The sequence below is a fragment of the Dermacentor variabilis genome, chromosome 8 (assembly GCF_050947875.1).
Source record: "Dermacentor variabilis isolate Ectoservices chromosome 8, ASM5094787v1, whole genome shotgun sequence".
In the NCBI taxonomy this organism is placed as follows: domain Eukaryota; kingdom Metazoa; phylum Arthropoda; class Arachnida; order Ixodida; family Ixodidae; genus Dermacentor; species Dermacentor variabilis.
In genome coordinates, this window is record NC_134575.1 from 36,438,137 (window position 1) to 36,459,464 (window position 21,328).

At 44.4% G+C, this 21,328-nt stretch overlaps 2 protein-coding genes across 3 annotated transcripts in view; one reads left to right on the forward strand and one right to left on the reverse strand.

Annotated features, from left to right (window-relative positions):
• LOC142590016 (uncharacterized) overlaps positions 1-21,328 on the reverse strand; it is an 83,339-nt gene that overhangs the window by 18,394 nt on the left and 43,617 nt on the right. The window lies entirely within an intron of this gene.
• LOC142590019 (uncharacterized) lies at positions 497-11,023 on the forward strand. 2 transcript variants are annotated; one of them, XM_075701841.1, is made up of 4 exons: positions 497-1,344; positions 3,796-4,002; positions 8,122-8,247; positions 9,238-11,023. In XM_075701841.1, the coding sequence occupies exons 2-4, from the start codon at positions 3,840-3,842 to the stop codon at positions 10,056-10,058; spliced, it is 1,110 nt and encodes a 369-aa protein (XP_075557956.1). In that variant the 5' UTR covers positions 497-1,344; positions 3,796-3,839; the 3' UTR covers positions 10,059-11,023. The 2 variants fall into 2 exon arrangements, with proteins under 2 accessions (XP_075557956.1, XP_075557955.1); XM_075701840.1 differs by lacking the exon at positions 497-1,344 and adding an exon at positions 1,577-1,718.

The following is a 21,328-nucleotide window of genomic DNA, read 5'->3' on the forward strand; positions in this document are numbered from 1 at the left end:
TCCTGTTGCGGAGGAAGTGACGATTACTAGGCTGGCGCGCGCTCGACCAATGGCTTGACGGGAGACCGCGAGTCCTGCCTCCGGGATCGCAACAGACGCCGCTAAAATCTCGGAGGCAGGGCTACGTAATTTAGGTTTTCAGCGGACACCGTAGGTAGCGGCAACGCCTCCTCTAGAAAGATGCCTGCGGCGTCGCTCGCTTACCCATTGTAGCCGTCGCGCCCTGAGTTGCGGTCGGTTGTCAAGAGGTGGCGCCACCTACTTCCCTATCTTCGCCAAGGGGGCTGGGGTGGTGTGGTGTCGCGGCGGTATACGGATTTTCCTCATTTATCTCAACGAATTGTTTCCGATTAGACAAGTAAGCAGAAACTCAAGAAATGAAGAGACCGCGGGTCCTGCCTCCGCGATCACAACAGACGCCTCTAAAATCTCGGAGGCAGGAGAACGTGATTGAAGTTTGGAGCAGCCGCTGCAACTAGCGCTCGCAGCCCACCCTGGTGGAGAAGAGGAAAGAAGAGAGAGGGCGGAACCAACTTCTCAGCTCACGCGGCAGGCATCTGCATTGCTCTTGCCTTGACTTTAGCTATCAAACAGATAAGCACAGTCTGGTTATTTCTACCCGCTTAAAGTCTCCTTTTCTCCACTGTCCCTAAAGCCCAATGCTTTGAGAAAGTCGTTGCTTTCAACTGTAGGGTGAATGCCGGTTTAAGCTATCTTCTCGTGTACTAGATTTGACTATCCGTGTACGAGGGATGAGTACATGCACAATACTTCACCCCCCATTCGCAGGGCCACACCATGCTGCACATTGCCTGCAGGCTGGATAATTGTGATCTTGTGCACATTGAAGCGGAGGCCCAACTTCGACATTTCGCTGGCATAGATGTCAAGAAGAGCTTGCAAATCCTGTGGATCCTCCGCCATCAGTATGAAGTCGTCTGCATAGGCCAAGCCTGGGATGCGCCTGTTTTCAATTGCCGCTGTGCTGTACTTCAGGCCGAAGCCCCGAGCTGATTGTAACAGTGCTTTCTCTACACCTGACACGTACAACAGATACATGATTGGCGACAAGGGCAGATTGGCGACAAGGGCATCCGTGACACAGATCTCTGCATAACTTTGACGTATTTCGTTTGGACGAGGCTGAACTTCGCCGCGACCGTGTCCCCCAGCTACAATCGCCGAACGGTTGGTTGACAGCAGATCCATTGGAAAGCCCAAGGCCGACAGCAAAAAATATAGGCGGCGCCATCTTTCGTATTCCTACACAAGTTTCAGCTGTGGAAGGTACTGTCCCATCTGTAGTGTGCTACCACAACGCATCAGGGAAAAAAAAAAAAGAAGGTGAGGGTACTTCTAGTTTTGCACAATTGTTCTTTGATGGCACTTGTGGAAACCGTGTTTGCGAATTCGCGCGTTATAACGTGATCTCAAAATGCGAGATAAAAGAAGTTGCCGTAGTCTCGCAGTGATCGCAGATCCACCTATTTGTGCGTGTGTGTGTGTGTGTGTGAAGTGATTTTTGGAAAGGAAACGGAAGAGATGAGTGCAGTGCGTTCTGCTGCTGTTCATTTGCGCTTCCATTAGTTTAGCGTATATTGAAAATCTTCGCCTATAACAATGGAACGCGATAGCATTTAAGGATCCCTGACTGCTTCCCACGCTTCCTGGCAACTGCAGTTTCCGGGAAACGCTGGCGGCGAACGCTATGCACGAAGGTGAGCTTTCTGGTAGAAACGCGGCCTCTTGCGTGGACCGATCCCGGTGGTAGTGCACAATTGCGCCAAGAAAGTTGCATAATTTTCAGGTTTTTGTTTCGCACCTTTAATATTTAAGTCTGAGAAGGTTTAACATAAAACGCATGCGTCGTCGGCGTTTTGTTTCGTGTTTGTGGGCTGTCGTTCTCAAAATTCCGAGGAACCACTTTGGAATGTAAGACAAGGTGTGAGCAGCTTTAGTGATAGAATGGTGTAGCAATATAACCCGCATATACCACATGTCATATAGCAAGGCGCAGCATATACACATATGCTTAAGTGTATATGGAAATTTTCTCTAGCGTACAAAGACACCAGATTTTCTGCGACACGGGTCCCTTGACACTGTCACATTGAAAGAGTGCCACCGTTGGCAACGTGTAACAGGCGTATGTTTAGTCGCTATGGAAACCGGGTGGCACCTCCCACGCATATGCACTGAACTGTTTGTGCTGTAAATGCTGTCTCGTAGGCATTTTTTTCTCCACCTTCATAAGATGACTATAGGTTACGCATCTCTTATGCGGAGGTCACGGGATAGTTGTACTATTGTGCTCAACAGTGGTCACACGCACGACAGCATTTCTTTCCCTTCCTCATTGCTTGTACTGCCCATACCAGCTGGGGCATCAGCACTTTCCATTTGTTGCACTCGGATAGGGACAGTCTATTTCCTCCGCTTAAATCTTCTTAGCAGCTCTTATGTGCGAGCTGTGAAGTTATGTCATATGTGTGCGTGGTGAATGAGCATGTAAACAAACTCGCTTCTCTGCTGCTGTCGCTTACGAGAACTTTCATTTGCAAACGTATTGTGAGTACAATATTTGCATCTCATCTGTACATATAATCATCAGAGCCATGACTTCTTTGTCACCGTGGCGCAGAATCTTGGAGAATCTTGAAGTTCCTCAGAAGTGGTGGAGGTTGCATCTCGTTCCCTAAGTCCTCTTTCCGTTTCTCACTGGAGCTCCGCTCAGGTCGTTGCATTAACTCGCTGTGTGCTGCAATGTCAAGACCCACTTTGTACAACTGATGCCACCATCTCTGCCCAGTCGTCTTCCGTCTGGACAATCAACAACCCCCAACCAAAGACCCCCAAGTATTCGCAGGCTTATGCGGTGAGGATGTCGAAGACTGGCTTGAGAACTACCATCGAGTTGGTGACTAGATATGACCATTTTCATAAACTTGGCAACGTCTCTTTCTGCCTCTCTGGCATCGTTAAAAGTTGGTTCTGACTTCCCTGACTGGACCATTTTCATGCAGAAGTTTCTTGCTATCTTTGGCATTCCTGTTATTCGCACTGAAATTGCAAACAAGAAGCTCGACCAGCATGTTCAACTTTCCCGGGAGTGTGAATGGTGCACGAAGGTTTTAGTTTAGGTTAGGTCTTGTAGTCGGGGAATGCCAGTCGGCCAAAACAAATGCCTAAACTATAATAATAATAATAAACTGCCCCAGCCGCATCTGAAATAGCTCTGCAGGCTAGCAGATATGCTTGAATGTCTTAGTGTTTGTCTGAGTTGTGTATCAGCAACTGTTGGTCTATTGTTAGTATGGTCATATATTCTTGCAGCTTCGCCACTTGCTCTGGACTTTATGTGTAGCAGTGTGGTGTACTCTGTACATTTCATTCTTGCGTAGACGTGTGGCTGCAATGAACTTTTTTTGAAGTGGATAGCTTTTTCTTTGTCCCTTTCGGCCGTTTTCGTTGTTAGTTAGAGGTCTGTGATAATTGATAGTTGTAATTGGCAAGGAAAACATTCATTCCCTCTCTTTTTTTCTTACGTTCGCTTGTTCTCTTCATTCGTTCGGCCTATTCACTTACATTGACAATCATTGCCTGTGGTTTCTGCACAATTTCTTTCACAAGTTCACACTCTGATTTGCTGAAGAAGGGGTCAGCAACCTTGCCGACAAAAGTTTCGGGCTTGCACTCTTGTTTGCTAAGAATGTAGAAACTTAATTCTATTGTTGGATTTACTTCTTGTTCATGGTGCTGTAACAGGACTGCAATCACTGCAATTATTTCCTGCAGGCCTCGCAAATGCGATAAACCTAGCTGAAAGTATCACTGCCAAAATGGCATGCCATGCCCCTTCCAAGGTCATCGGTCAGGTCGAAGTTGGCACACAGTGCAGCTTGCCTCTGGCTGAAAAGTCTGTTGGGTGCTCCTTCAGAGCAGGCAGTGAGTCGAGGAGTGTGCAGACAACAGAGACTGTGGATCAGTCAAGCTACACATCAGGTGGGTTGTGACCGACATTTCTCTTACATTTGCTTGCTTGTGTGAGTTTGCGGTAAATAGCCAAGGCCGCCTACTTGGTACGGTTTGCTCAAGTGTGTATGACATTATGCTGCTGAGGACATGTTCAGAACTTCTTTTTCCGGTACAGCCTTGATAGTAGGTACCGCTTGCTGCATCATTCCGTGACGCTTTGCACAGTCGTTGCTGTCAGCACGTGTCAGTCGCATATCGTCAATTGTACTTTTCTTATCGCCTGTGATTCGCGTTGTGGTTCGTTTCAGTTTGATACCACAATGGTAGGCTCAGCCGCTTCAACAACCGATCGTCTGCCATAGTTTCATTGGCAGCTGTTACTGATGACGCTGACACTGCCTTCGTCGTCCACCTCGAACTCGACAATGGCTTTGAAGTGAGGAAATTATAGCAGATTGATGATGGAGAAGAAGGGCACCAGGCAAGTGTAAAGTGGCCGATCGCAAGCGGACATAACAAAGGAATTTGAAATCTCGAAGCAGACAATATCAGACTACCTAAAAGCAAGGTGAAGATTTTAGAAGCTGCTGAGAAATCTGCAGGATCCCAACAGAAGAATGTCAGTCAAAAAGCCCGCGTAAAGGTTGACGAAGGTATTCTGATGTCACTGAAAGCCATGATTGCCAAGCACTGAAAGCCATGATTGCCAAGCGAGTGCCGATGTTCGGTGATGTTTTAAATCAAAAGGCAGAAACCCTGGCGCTTGAGATGAACATTGGGGGTTTTAAATTGAGTGATGGCTGAGTTCGAAATGTTAAGAAGAGAAACAATTTAAAGGGCCCCTCACCAGGCCCCATAGCAAATTTTGGTTATGCGCTGGAAGTTGTTACGTGTCCTCTAGGGAGTGTTCTGCTGCAAAACATTTTCAAATCGGCTCATTATAGCCAAGACAGAAATATTTCAGTGCCGCGAACCCATGATTTCAGGAGGTGAGCTCCACTGCCAAGCAAGACACTGTCTTCACTTGCCCCGTCTAGCCTCTGCAAGTGAAATTCCTTCCGTGTGTTGTGCAATACCGGACCTCGAGGATCATGTGACGCATATGTCACGGGCTCCACCTTCACCCCCCCCCCCCCCACACACACACACACTTTTTTTCACAGCGCTGCGCACTTTTGCTGATGGCGTCACGCGCAAGTTTTTCTGATTGTCTGGTTTCACGCAGCGCATGATTTTGCGCGCTGTGCACAAGGACACGTGACTAGCAGTATAATTCAGTGCTACATGAATGCTGAGGCAGAACAAGCGGATTGTAAAGCATGATCACGCTCTGGAACACGGTAGAAAATAGCATCATTTCAGTACCTGCGTACATGATTGAATGACCGTCAGAACGAGCAGACGAAGCACAAGTACATCTCTCTTGCTTCGCTGCGAAGTAAACCAAAAAAACATGCAGACATTCCGTTTGTGTGTTTTATTATTTCTCTAAACTTCAATTCGTCAATTCAAGCAACAGACGGATCACACAAATGACATGTTGTCTTGACTAATTCTCAAAGTCACATGTCACCACTAGTGACGTCACACTGCGGACACGAGTACATAGGCGCAGGGGCATGAACACGTCACCGACTGGCTTGGAGCACGGTCGCTGCGAAGGAAAGGGAAAACGGTGTTCAGGTAGAAATTTCAGACGTTTCTGCAGCGCGTAGCGATGTAACTCTTTGCAAACACGATCGTTAGCGCACATAGTATGCTCTGCGCTTGTCAGCTCAAAATGGCCAAGCCTAGTGGGGGGCTGTTTAAGCTTTAGGAAGATGTGCAGTAAAGGTATCGCTTTCCACGATTTCGCTGTTGAAACTTATCGCTGTGCTAGGCTTCGGTCATTGCTCCAACACTTCACACCAGAAGACACATTTATCTGCAACAAAACTGAGCTGTTTTACGAGTTGCTACCTGAAGAAACCCTTGTGTTCACCTTGCCACGGTGGCAACCACAGCAAAGAATGGCTGACTGTCTTTGTCAGCAGCAACATACTGGGAACCAAAATGCTCGTTATCAGTAAATCAAGTAATCCGAGTTGGTTAAGGGAGTGCATGTTCCAGTGCTGTGCAAAGCCAACAAGAAGGTGTGGATACCGTAACATCTTTTTGAAGAATGTATTTCGAAGCTGGACAGAAAGTTCGGGTGCCAAGGACGCAAAGTTCTAATACTAGTGGACAACTGCACTACGCATGGCCAATCAAGGACTTCGAAGCTATGCAACTGGAATTCTTGCTGCCAAACACATCATCTCTCCCACATGGACCAAGGGATTATCCAAACTCTCATGCAGCTCTGACAGTCACATGTGCTTAGTCGCATGGTGCTATGCTTGGACAGTGGCAAGAGCTACAATGTTGACTTGATCTGTGCAGACGCATCAAGGCAATGACCGAGAACAGAATCAGGAATTGCTTCCACCTTGTGGATTTCACAATCCGACACGAAATTTCATCATCCAATGATAGCAACTCTAGTGAGCCTGATTAGCTCCCTTCAGCTGCTGACCTCATCGAGTATTTGCAGGTGCCATTCCGGCAAAAGTGATGCTGGAGCAGTTTGCCAACGCTGACAAGATCGAGTTCTGTGCTGAACTTACCTGTGACAAAATAGTTCCCCAGGTGTTGCAAGGTGATGACTCGGGCTCCGGCAGTGAGAAGCCTGTGACTGTGCTGCCCACTAATTCTGAACTAATGCGAGCCCTTATGGTGCTTTCGGCTGTTTACAGCAAGAATGTTGCCTTCGCCGACGTTCAAGCTGACCTATTGGTATGTCAGTGCAGCACTCCAGAGAAACATATTGACAAGTTGTTTAGACTGCTCGGTAAATAAAGTGACTTGTTTTTGTGTGAATTCGTTTTTTCGAACTGCCCGATCTTCCAGGCGCAGTCTTGGCCCCTTAAGGCTCCGAAAAATTGGTCGGCAACTGTAAACAAATAGAAAAGTAAAAATGTATTGGAAATACCATGACCACTAGAGGGCTTAAGAATGAATCAAATCATGACACCAATGAAAGGAGCAGCAAGGACAACTTAGAACCTGCGCCTTCCTGCTTCAATGTGACGCGTGTGCTTGCCCTGTACCAACACTTCTGCAGGATCATGGAAGGCTTTGGCCTCAGCATCTCCAAATACTTGAACAACATGGAAAAGTGGGTGCCAACAAAGATATTTCATTAGAAGGAGGATCACGACTATTTCACAGCACAGTAAACCGAAACTAATACGAGTGTCGCACAATGCACTTTTGATCACGATCAAGCCTGTTCCAGATCAAATTTCTCTGTTGCGATTGGCTCCTTTGCTAAAGCTGCGGGAGGGAGCCAATCGTAGTGATGGAGTTCTATGTGGATCGGGCTCGAACGTGATCGAAAGTGGCCATGTAGCACCTGCATTGGCCCATTTCGTGAATAAGGTGCTTCTACAAATGGTGCATGTTTTTATGCGGTCCAGTTCTCTAAAACACTTATATTGAACTGTGCCCTATATCAAAGTGGTTGATGTTTTTTGTGAGTTCAATATAATTGGTCTTGAGTTCACTATAGTATTAAGGTTGATGCATATCTCTACAAACGAGGGTTTCTTGCAGGAGTTAGATTGGATACAAGAGACGAAGGAGTATATTCAAACCAAGACATGCTCGTTGTACCCAAAGGGAGAAATTTGTTTAAAAAGCAATGTTATAAACATAATCAAGAAAACAAGGGTGTCCATTCTTGAGTTGAACTGAGCAGAACAAGACTGATGACTAACGAATGAAGCTGAAGACTCATTTAAAGAAAGCGATTCAATAGTACTAACAGTGGTGCACCAAGAGTTCACTGTGCAGAGAGGAGGCTTAATTGTCCTTTGTATTGGCATCTTATATCAATGTGACCAAAGTGAAGTATGGTAATAGAATTTCAGTGATCTCTTCCTACCATGCATGCTTGTAGCAAAGAAATGAAATTTCCTCCATGACACTGTAAATCTTGGCTATTTGCCATAACTGAAGAATGAGCCCGATATTAAGATATTGTAGGATATTTCCTATGATTTTGTGTTGCAAACAAAATGATGTGTAATTGGCTGATCCATTTACTTTTTATGTTTCTGTCAGCAGAAAGGCATCATGACTTCTCATTAATAGTCAAGCACGAGGACTTGCAGCAGAGCTGCCTCAACCATTGTGACTGTTCTGACTATGTGACTTCCAGCCTGCCCGCTCTTGTTATCCACAAGCACACGGGTGAGAAACCACATGATTGGGACTTATCAGAGCTTTTCACACAAGAATTGCTTTAAGTCGCAACACTACAGGTTACTCGTGTGAATTGATGCATTAGTATGTGGAATTACAATACTGCAGATCCCTGTTGATACGTTCCTCACTGTTACATTTTCTCTGCTGCTACATCGCCTTTTCGTGGTCCCAACATAAATTCCACTGACTCCACATATTAGGTTCCCCTTTGATACATTGCCATTCTGCAGTGTCCCGCACCTAATGTTGAATTTTAACGTGGCGATCACATAAATGTAGCCGTGCATCCAGCCAGTATGTTGCCAGAAGCAACTGGCACATTGCAATAAGTGAGCTACGTGTTTCGTGTGACCAAAATTGCACAAGCCAGGTGCTGCACAAGCAAATTGGGAGAAAGCTTGCACGAAGCAGTTGGTGAAGCATCCAAAGAAGTGTGCAACGGTGAACACCTATAAGTACCACGCATGGTGGGCCCAATACACGGAGCGAAAGGCTCCATTTATTTTGAGGACTGCAAGGGTCTTATATGCATTGCGTACTCGCCACTCCTCTTTATTCAGCTTCTCCACAATAGAGTTGTGTTATGCGCTGAAGCATGTGCGACGTATTCCAGTAAAGCATATCAAGAGTTGAAAGGGGGAACTGTCATGGAACATTGCATGTGTCTCCTAGTTATACACATGCACACTCAGTGTCCCATCACAATGTGAGCGCTGAGATGTCTAATAACTATACTGACAGCCATGCAGAGCTGCTTCTGACATTGCTGTGGTGATTTGCAGCTTTCCTAGCGGCTGTTATGTTCTTCTTACGCGGTCCCTCGGTCCTATATGAAATATAGGATGCGGTCCCTCTATATGAATATCCAAATATTCGCACACTGCAAATAAAAAAAAAAAGAAAACTGATCATTGACTTTAGCATCTGTGTTCTTTTTTTGCATTCTATAATACTAATTTTGTTTCATCTTTACAGCTTCGAGGCCTTCTATTTCTCCATCAACAGCTATCGCTGATGATTCACAGCAGGATTGCCTCCACCAAGATCATCTCAGCAACCATGAGGCTGATAAACTGTTTCATCTGGAAGAACATGCCAGGGTCCACGCTAGCGAGCGTCCGTTTAAGTGCAATTTGTGCCCTCACAGCTTCTCAAAAAAAGACACCTTGCAGAGACACTTGTACGTCCACACGGGTGAGCGGCCATTTCAGTGTCCTTCATGCCTTCAGAGATTCTCACAAAAGTTCAAGGTCAAGGAACACCTGCGCACCCACACAAGCGAGAAGCCATTTCAGTGCCCTTCATGCCTTCAGAGCTTCTCACGAAAGACCTACCTGAAAACTCACCTGCGCATCCACACAGGTGAGAAGCCATTTCAATGCCCTTCGTGTCTTCAGAACTTCTCGCGCAAGTCCAGCTTGAAAGAACACCTGCGAACCCACACAGACGAGAAGCCATTTCAATGCCCTTCATGCCCTCGGAGCTTCTTGCGCAAGTTCAACATGAAGAAACACCTGCACATCCACACAGGCGAGAAGCCATTTCAATGCCCTTCATGCCTTCAGAGCTTCTCACGAAAGGCCCACCTGAAAGCCCACCTGCGCACCCACACACGTGAGAAGCTATGGCAGTGCCCTTCATGCCCTCAACGCTACTCACATAGATCCAGCATGAAATACCACATGCGCACCCATACAGGCGAGAAGCCATTTCAGTGCTCTTTATGCCTTCAGAGATTCCCACGGGAGATCGACCTGAAAACCCACCTGAGCACCCACACAGGCGAGGAGCTATAACAGTGCCCTTGATGCCCTCAAAGCTTCTTGCATAAGTCCAACATAAAGTAATACCTGCAAACCGACGCAGGTGAGAAGCCATTTAAATGCCCTTCATGCCCTCGGAACTTCTCTCACACGTCAAACGTGAGAAAATGCCTGCGCACCCATGCATGTGAGAAGCAATTTCACTGCCCTTCATAAACTCGGAAATTCTTGCTGAAGAGTGCCAGGAAGCAACACCTGAACATTCATACAGGTGACTAAGCATATTGTTGCACCGTCTGCACCAGGTTCTTTGTGTAGGCAGATTACTTGAGCAGACATAAAAAAAAAAGATACAGCGCCACGATACTGCAGAGTGGGTCAACAACTATGTTGAACTAGAGTTTCAGTTAGAAATCTATAGACATGGAGCATGATCCAGGGTGTTCTGCTGCGTCAGGTAGCACAAGCGTTCCCATATGTTCTTAAAGGAACCCTGGAACGCTTTTTCTGGTTCACCATATTTGCTCTAGATCTATTCTCAGCGTGTCATAAATCAAAGAGCAAAAGAAAGGATTTAAATCGACTCACACAAATCCATGTTATCACTCATAAAGAATTCAAAATACAAGCAAAATTAGAGTTAACCTCAACCTCCATGGGAATTTTAGCTGCTCTAAATTCCACATTTCACTTTGCCATGACTTCATGTAGTCACATCAGTAGCAGCAGGGTGTTAGCAAAAGCCCACACACCACAGTAGCCGGGCCTACTCAGCCTGTTCATGTCATACCCATGGCCTCCACAATCTGGCGGCTCGCTGTCTAATCTGGGTGCATAATTCTCATGATTGCAACATCTTGCCCATGGCTGTGTGTTACCTTAAATGGTACTTGTACTTGTTTAAATGGTACTTCTTTGCAGCAATTGATTGTTTAAAGAGTTTACTTGCCCCCTCTCTGTTTCATCAAAACACCAAATAAATGTCTGTTTCATGAGTATTCATTGTCTGTTCTTGTTGGTATTTTAATACTTGCATGACTGCATGCAGTGTAGTGATATTAGCATTTTATTGTATTGGGGGCTTCAAGAGAAGTTAAGTTATGACCATTGAAAGTTCATTATTAGCACTGAATCCACTTGTTATAACAGATACACACGAGTAATGTAAGTATTGACTCAACTGTCAGGTCCCCATGCCTACTTCATTCCTACATAGGCACTAATGTGACATACATCTGTAGAAATATCTGTATGAAATTACAATTTGACTCGAACATATAACAACATGTGCACTGTATAAAACATTATTGTACAGCAGGTAAGAAAATGGGTCCATCCTTTTTTTTTTTTTTTTCAGCACTAAAACAATTCCTCACAATTTACATTTGTACCAGTCTGATGGGAGCGTTCCTGAACAACGGAATCAGTGCACATGACACATTTTTAGGGTACCTAACTCATAGAATTAACAGTGTTTTGATTAAGGGTGTGCAAATATTCAAAACCTTCGAATAGGCATTTCATAAGTACATATATTTTTTAATAACCTTCTTACATTTAAAATGCTGACTGTGCATAATCCAATATCAAATTAGCCCAGAAATACAATAAACTTTGTCTCCATGCACATAGTAGGGCATAGAATATGTGAACTTCTGTAGTTGAGAACGCTGTATAGGTTGTTTGGGGAGACGGACATTCCCGGCTATACAGTGATCATTTATGCCATGTATGCAAGAAACTTCTCATTTGTTCCTTATGCCCAATGTGTGCTTTTTTATAAACAATGCTTCATACTGTGCCATCCAATGACAGAAGCTTGCTAAGTTATGAATACTAGGATGTGCACATTATTTTATAGCAATTTTGAAAATGGCTGTTAACTTTACCTTAAGGCACTCGAAATGCATTTCATATTTGATTCGCTTCTAGGACTATGTCATTTTTAGCCGATTCAATCTCAAAAATTGCTGATTGCATACCCCCAGTTTTGATCTCCATGCTGGGCAACATTGTACCTGCATGGAATAAATAAGCATGGGAGCATTAAGCAGTGTTCTTTGCATTTGTGATAAGGAATTCACACTGAAGGATTCCACACAACCATTTTGGTGCCTCTTAGGCCTTCATACTTCTGCATGTTACAGCCACCCCCAAGAGGCACCCGCACCAAGAAAATCTGGAGAACGCTTAAGCTTTGCCTTTAAGAGTGGAACACAATAGCATTCAAAGATCTCTGACTGCTTCTCACGCTTCCCGGCAACTGCCGCATATGTAACGATGTTTACCGGGAAACACGCGCAGCGAACAACTTGCACGAAGGCGGGCTTTCTGGTCGAAACATGGCCTCTTCTAGGGGCTGTAATGTGGCGGAGGCAAGCACCATCTGGAAGTCTTTCGAGAAAGTGGGCGCGCTGCTCTGCAGATTCTGGGATATTTATGTGCCAGTGTGCGCAAATGGCAGACGCCATCTCCGGTCTGTGCATTGTAGAAATGCTGGAAAATGGGTTTGTTTGAGTTTTTGCATAACAGAATTATGTTTTCTCATATATTCAAATTACAATCCAAGAGCTATCATGGCGTGTAAGTTGTAGTTTACTATTTTTCCGCATAGCTTGAGGAATTCAACTAGTTCAGTGAATTGCTTGCGTCACATGAACGGCCTGGGTATGTGTGGCTCGAAAATCTTTTTGCTGGTGCGACATCTGACGCCAGGTGCTGGACGCCGACACCGGATTTTCTGCAACACAGGCTCCTTAAAGCTTTCGCGTTAAAATGTGAAAGTGACCACTTCACTGCATGTTCTATTTTCAAAGCTTCTTTGTAACTTATAAGCTCAAACAACACTTTCCACACAGTTGAGCCATGTAGGTGTCCTCCGTGCAGTAAGTAAAATTTTAACTGGTAATCTACATCTGTGGGCATTCTGGTACACAAGTGTTTCTGTATGGGCTGATATGTTGAGCTGCCGAGGTAATTCATACCATGTTTCAGCATAGTCGGAGAGGTTGTCTCATTGATTGTGTTTTCAAAACATAACGAAACAATTTGCGGATGTTGATCTGAGGTGACACATGACACTGACAACACCATGATGCCAGTCAAGTATCATACCAGTCATGTACGTACACATTGTGGAAATTGAGGAAACGGATGAAGTGGTGCTGATTCTAGATGATCATCTTTTTGCCACCCAGACTTCCTACTGGTCTTTCTAGCAGAATTTTTAGCTGTAATTCTAGCCCTTCATAAACTAAATACATCAACATGTTCCACAGTGCTTGTGAAGGATTCTCCGTCTCTGTGCTTCTGCCTCACTGCTTCTGATGACTCCTAGGTTTTTAGAGCTTTGAAATGGTTAATGCCCCCTCATTTAGCTTTGATGAGGTTGGGTTGGGTGCCAAGAGATAAGGGCCTCTTTTTAAACGAAATGGCAGATTTGTTGGTGAAAGTTTCCCTGAATGGCCCAGTCATTGAAATCCTACCGGCATCAGCTTTCATCATAGAGGCAATATTTCAGAGGCAAATGACACTGCGTGAATTTCAACCCCCGTCTTTAACAAAGTCTTCAGAATTTCAGCACTTGTCACATTATTGGTAAACTCTGTCAAATGCGAGCACTTGAATTTGCAATCGTTAGACTACACTGCTGAATCACTAGACTACGCTGCTGAATTACATTTCTAAATTTTTACCAACACAGAGCTGGTCTGGCTCCCTCTGCCAAACTGTCCCTGTTGTGGGGAACATGAAACAATAGATCATTTTCTCATTGATTGTCAGAGGTATTCTGAATTGCAAAAAAGAACATTAGAAACGCCATTCTGCCTTCGTAGATTAGGCTTAAATGTTCAAAATTTACTATCCTTTTGGGCCTCGACTTTTGGGCACAGTGACATGAAGGTTGGCAATGCCATTCAGGATTTTATTGCAAGGTCGAAGATTTCGACTATATAATCGAAACTCAAGGTTTTGTTATATTTCTACAAAATCCATTAGCTGTACTTTTGTTTCCATTTATGCCTACATTCTATTAAATTTATAAGCTAGAATCTATATATTACCTCCCATGTACCTATTCAATTTATTTTACAGTACTTTATCAATCTTTTTCTTATTTTTATATGGCACTACCCAGTTCTTGGCCAAACCCCCAGAGTGAGTATGTGCCACTTACGTCTAAGCTCGACATCTGCCATCTTGGTCGCATTTGGACTATTGTGTAAATGTACCTTCTACATAGCCTTCTATCTGAGGTAGGTATACATATTCTACATGCATTATTGGTGGAGATAAACGTTCCCCATAGCTGCCATGGAACTTTGAAGCTGTCACAATGTGGACATTTCCGCCTTGGCTCTTGGTGACGAAACATCATCTAGGCCAGCTTTTTGCACCTGTGGCTACAGACTTTGTCGCAATTTCACATCGTCATATTACTGGCATGAACATTCCGGATGTTGACAATTGACTGCGCTTATATGAATGTGCCAGCACGAACGGCAGGTGGGATCCAATTGTTATATACTTGAAAATGTTCTTTCCTTTGGCGCCACTCCGCTGGAGTGGTTTCAAACGCATGAAGAAGAGATCACTAACTGGGATCTTTTCAAAGAGAAGCTCCGCGAACTTTTTGGTGATCTGCTTAGGCTGCAGCTCGCTGGGCAGAAGGCCACCTGCATACGGGTGTCGCCCTAACCCTACATCTCTTACATTCTCGTTGCATTGGCACTGTCGCAAATCCACCCAGCACATGTCGGAGGAAAATAAAGTTGCGCATATTCTCCAAAAGATTGCTGATAACACCTTCTAGTTACTGGTATTCAACAATGTCATCGGCACCTGATTTCTAACACACCATTTTAGTATGTCGAGTGCAGCGTTGGGGTGGTATGAAGCACAGGCTCTTCGCAAGAACCCAGAGTGCGGGGGGTCACTAGCCCGTTGATGCACAGGGAAGGCTTCCCATGATGTGCCGTGATGGGAGAAGTCTCTCCACCGCTATGCTGTGTATCTTCGTGGTGACCAATGGGCCTTGGAGCATAGGGTGGCCTCCATTAGCGTTGGTCACTAGTAAGTGGCAAAGCATATGATCACTCACAAGCACCGAGGTCCACTCGGACTTGGACATGCACTTTGAGCAAATAGGATGCGAATGAAAATGACATGTTGAACAAGTGAAGAGTGACTATTTGTACACTAGTAAGGAAACGAACCTGTTGTAAAATGGTCGCCAAAATAATTCTGTTTCGAGAAGCTTGAGGACGTTTTGGCAAGTACGACGACAAATATCAACGTGCCACATAGCAGAACAAAATTCAGATTCAAATGCCGCAGTTCACAAGGAAACGACTACTGTGTGTGCACTGCACCTGGTAGACTTTTATTCCTTTTTCCAGCTCAAACATCCTGGACTGGTCGCTTGTGAGCGGCACAAGCTTGAACTTACGAATAACGTCATCAAGCTAACCCATTGCTCTCCTGCACTTCCTTGTAACAAGCCAGAATTTAGTTGGCCCTTGAGCCTACTGAAGGAAAGTAAGCAAATTGTACAGATGATTACAATACTCCCTAAAGCAAAATTTGAGTGCAGTTCTATACATGTTCATGTTCTCATTTCGTGATATATTGGCTGGCACAGACGATCTGTCTCATGCAGCACGTTGCAAACAGAGTGAAGTGTGGCGCGACTGCCTCGCTAATCAGGAGATCCCAAGAGGCAGCATGTCGGTGACGCATGGGCACAATTCACAGCAGCCGCCGCAGACAAACCTTCACTCATGCAGCACTTTGTTACCATACAGACGATGCATGCTACTGTTGCGCCATCTCTTAAGCACCGTTGCCACAGAGCCCGTCTTGGGCACCGCACTACGGTTTTCTTCTCATGCTTTCGCCATACCCTCCTGCTCGTGCTCTGTTCACTATCGTCTTTCATTTGCCGCTGTGCTCGGCATTCGCTCTTTCATCCTTTGTTGCACTCATTCGTTCGGTTACACCGACGTTCGGCGCAGAAACGGGCGTCTAAGAACTGCACTTTAAGAGCACCTTATGCTATGCTACAAGTATTGTGAGCACTGTTATGTAGTGCTGTGTTTCATTTTGCTGTAAAAACATTATGTTGCTGGTTTATACTTGTGATCTAAGAATTGCCTTATTACATTCAAATATACGTGTAGAACCATCAAGAGTCCTGACTATTATTTTACATGCTACAAGCTGCTACTCATATATCATCAAGCAAGGTAAGAAGTATTTTTTTTTTTCAGAAAGGTGAGTTTAATTTTATTGGCTACAAAGGTTGACATATATATTGCAAACGTGCATGTATAGCTCAACAAAAATCGCCATACATCTTGTTTGTAACACTTATATGAGCGAAGAAATAACACCAAGGAGTTTTCCGAATATCAATATTTATTCGATTGCATTTTACATTCCTTCAGACCAAGTTATTTTCGTTATGCATTTCATGCTACGAGGATACTCCCTACACAAATTATGTTCGCATACAGCATCTACATGCTTATTCGTAAAACAAATTTAGACTCTATCTCTTCTTTAATAACTGATGAAGGGCTATAGTCGGTGAAGAATTTGTGCTGCTCTTCGTAGACTTAAATTTAACATGCTTGCCCTAACAGCATTACATGCTCTTATATTTTCGCACCTCAAAGAGGGAAACGGCCTATGGGCAAGGCAAGTGCATTACCTTTGCAAGTGGCAGAGCTCTACTGCATTCAGAAATTTGTAACTGTCTGCAATCCCATTCCCAGTGAACCATTGATGTCCCATAGATGTCCATAGAACATCACGTTTTATACATTGCACACATCCTATAGATATCTATATTTCTCCAAAGAACATAACAAATACGTACCAAGCATATAGAGTACGTCCTATCCAGGTCATGTTGCTGTAACATTGAAACGATATCGCAGCTGGACATAAGTGACCTCTAATAGATGTTCACTTTAGGGATGCAGGATTTCCATAGAACATCTAGTCGATCCTTCCTGTTCACGCTATTAGCTGCATGCCTGCAAGTGCCACAGCAGATGTGCTATCAAATACTAATGAAATGCGAACAGCAGACGGTGTGGCCGAAGCATAATTGAAAGCACAGTGTGCAGCGTCGGCCAGCCATCATTGTACACATGCACGCATGAGGTTTCGACACAGAGTGTGGGGGCTACTTGTCATAGTGCAATTACGTCGTGTATTTAGTTTGAAGCTTGTATCCTCGCCCTGCCATTGCAGTGCCATTCCTGTCTGCAATTACTGTTAAGATGGCTAGCACTGTTGCTGCTTCCCCAGTGCAATACATTTTTGGTGCTATTCAAATTATTAGACAGTGACAGCTTTGATAGTGGTAACAAAAGCAAAGCAACAAACGTTAGGAAGCTGGGTGCATGCCAGCTATATATGCCACGATGCGTTGATGGTGCTAGCCACCATAACCGTGTACTGCCAGGTGGGCATGGTACTGCCATGGTGGAATGAGAAAACAACTTTCAAAGAAAATACGGGTGACGGTTTTCACAGTAGGGTGAGCAGTGGTGCACATTGCGCAAGAATCACATGCCCATGCATGTGCACAATGACTGGTCAACGAAATGCATTGTACCTTTAGTTATGCTTTGGCCACATGCTCCGCTGTTCGCATTTCATTTGTCCTCGATTGTACATCTGCCGACGCACACTAATGCCACAGTTACTACCAATGTTGGTAAGTAGCCAGTGACCTTGTACGAAATGTTTTGTTAATGTGTGAATGTCAAAATATTAATTTTAACTCATGAGGCATCTTTGTTAAGGCGAAATCCTTTAATAGCCCGTGGGTTGAAAAACGCCATGTCCGGAGTTATGGCACCAAAATATAATGTCATAAAAATTGGGGGGTCGGACTCTCGACCTGTGGTGAGAGTTGGACCCACGACCTTTGGTATTAATTAGGGCAAAGCAAATTAAGGCACAGTTCATTAAGATAGCACTAATTAAGGCACTCTAACCAACTGCCTTCTGTGGGAGTTGAGCCCTCAACCTTTGGTGGGAGTCAAACCCACTTGGAGATATGGATGAACCAGCCATATCTTCAAGTTGAATTCCAACTGACATTGTGAAGGTCGAGAGTGGTACCCACGACCTTTAGTGTTAAGGCGAAGTTAATTAAGGTGCAGTTGTATAGTTAGTTAATGCACTCTAACCTGCAGCCATTGGTTTTAATTATGGCAAATTAATGTACAAGTTATTAAGGTAGGCACTAGAACCCACAACCTTTCATAGGAGAAAAGGAGAAATAGGAAGTAACTACACATTCGAATGAGAGTGGCAAATAATTTGATGAATGTCTCAAGTGCACAGGCTTTCGCCTTCATCCTCTTTAGCGTATGCTATCATACAAAATCGTAGATGTGTATTCTTATTTTGAATTATTACAAGTCCTGCAATGGCTACGTGAAAAAGTGTTCAGTAGGTAAAGCATACAAGGGAGACAATGTCATACAAACATTACTTTTTATTTATACAATTGATAAAGCTTTATTACAAAAATGATTGGACCCCAGGACGGCATATGTATGAAAATATTTATTGAGAGTTCTATCTGTATACAAACAGGTTAAAGGTGGATCTTAAAAAAAAAAGGAAAGATAGAAAGATTGAAGACCTATAAAAACAAATACACATAAATTCAACTTCACTAAAAGTAATGAGAAAAGGGTTTTAACACTCACAAAATGACTAGCAGCCACAATGCCACAATTATATTTAAAAATATTAGAAGTGATCAGTAGGAGGTAATATCACCTATTAATGAATGACCAAAAGTGCATGGCCTACATGCCAGCACCTGCTTGTGGGCCACGAGATTGAAAATGGAAAGCCAGTACTTTCTAGCTATCTTTAAAAATATATACTAAAAAAGAAAATCCACACAAGCAGAACACTGAGATGAAATGTTTATCTTGATAGCTTGACAATGCTAGCTTGCTCAGGCAGCCTGCACACCACGATAGTCAAGCACAAAACGTGGCCAGATACTTGGAAATAAGCATTGCAAATGAGAAACATCCCTGACACTTGAAGAATAGTTACAGAAACGAAGTGATACAAATATTTCTGGAAATGAACCACCAAAATGTTGCTCTCAGACATTTCTATAAGCGCTTCGCAGGGTGATCAAACCTTCCACAAATAACAGTCAGAAGCACAGCTCTAAATTTCAGTATGCAACTGCTGAACTGATATCAGTGGCAATGTGAAGTCAAACGCATTGCGAGTTCAAGCTTTTTTTCTTTATAATCTGTCGTAATTGGTCGTAATATATCAGCAAGTTAAGGATTATATATTTTTAACAGTGTACTAATAGATCTAACTAAAGAAGAGTGTTTATGTATGAGAAAAAAATGAGGTAACCGAAATCAAAAGTTTCGGCTTCTGACACGCGGTGTCCAGCAGTGTGTGCAGTGGTCTTGCAATACTGCCACTCATAACCCCCTCAAATGACCGTCTTGTCTCATAACCACATTGAAAAAAAAATAAATGTGACCACAACTGAAACTCTAGGCTTTAACGCTACAATGGGATGTTTTCAGAATGAACAGATGGATATATCGCAATTCAGGAACGCATTCTCCCTCTCGTAGGATCTCGAACATGCACAGCGATGATGATGGGGGAAAACAAAGCAAATGTGCCGCCGCAGGGCTGCAACATGCATCAGCACAACTTTCTTTTCAGGCATTACAGACGATTTGCTTGTATTTCTGTGGCATAGTGTGTTCACATAGTCGCAATGTACGATCAATGCGCGCAAGTCTTGACTGTGCAAGAGACGTCCAAATCGCAAGGACATTCGACGTTTTTCGGGTGACCCTTGACTGCCATGTACGTCGTCAAACGTCTGGTATTTGGTCTGTTGTGGTACGTCCACTGGATATTTGTGGTTTGTTGGGGAGTAACACAAGCCACTGTCTAAGGTCATACTTTTGTATCTTAAAGGCACAGGAAGCAATCTTTAGAGCCAGAAACCTGTATTGGTAGCCGTGTTTCACCAAGTGACAGTTCCTTCAGTGCAAGAGGGGGAGAGGAGGGCATACTTGGAGAGAGAGCATAAGCCAAACATATCAGCTCAGCACGTGATGGTCATGTTAGAGCGCACAGAAGGCATTAGCGCTCCCATACTAAACGCGGAGCTACAGCAGGGCCGCCGAACAAGTGTCATCAATAAAAAACTAGCAGGAACCAAACATTCCCAGCCAGCTTCCAGTCTCGGAAGTCGCATGCTGCACTGATACTGTGAGGTCAAAAGGCCACCAGAATGGTTTCACGGAAAGTTCGCGGGCAAAGGCTGGCTGCGTGAATCTCTCTCTCTCCTAGTCAATTTTCTGTTCCCAAGGGAAGCAAGAGCAAGGTTAGCTTCTCACCCGACCATGGCAGCACACAGTTGTCTAGCTGTGTGCATGAGCTCGTATGTGGGCCATATGTCCTATCTAGGAGGTAACACACAGTGGGTGCTGAGGCAGCCAAGAAAAAGTCAAAATGGGTTGTGCCTTGGTGCGCACTGGGTTCCTGCATGCCTAGTGCTGGAGGTTGTGTAATCTCGTTTCATAGAGAGGGTGAAGCGAGAGGCAGCGCGAAGCATTTGCTCCCATTGCAGGCTCTTTACATCATGCCAGTGTTGTGGAAGCAACATTTCGTGGTCATAGGGCGAGATCTATTCATGTTTGCTTGTGGTGTGTGACACTATGCTTGTGAATTTATTAATGCGAAAGAATTATATATCTCATGCGGCAGAAAATTCAGCGTGACCAAGTGACGGTACCAAAAATGGCCGACGCTGCAAAGAGTAAAACCACAAAAAGATGCTCAGATTGACATCACATTTCTCAGGGAGGGTCCTGTAAACAGAGTATATATTAATGGCTTCGAAAAGAAACCTTGGCACATTTCGGTCTGTGTGGGAATCAAAGCCAGGCCTCCGGGGTGCATCACGAGCACGCTTCCCTAACACCCCGATGGCTCCAAGGTTCTGGCTTACTAAAGGTGTGCCTAGTCTGTGTGCAATTATTACACGTCATGTCGCAACCATGTGGCTGACTATAGGTGTGGCCTGGCACATGCATCATTGGTCATGTGACTGCACAGAGAATGGCAAGGCCACCATGTCCTGAGTGCCTAAAATGAATGCGCAGCTTCCTGCGCATCACTTGCTTTTCAGATTTCATCGGTGTTGTCTCTACTGCGATGGACTCTGAAGCGTCTACCTCTGCGGCAGCTGTGAAATGAAGATGACAATCACG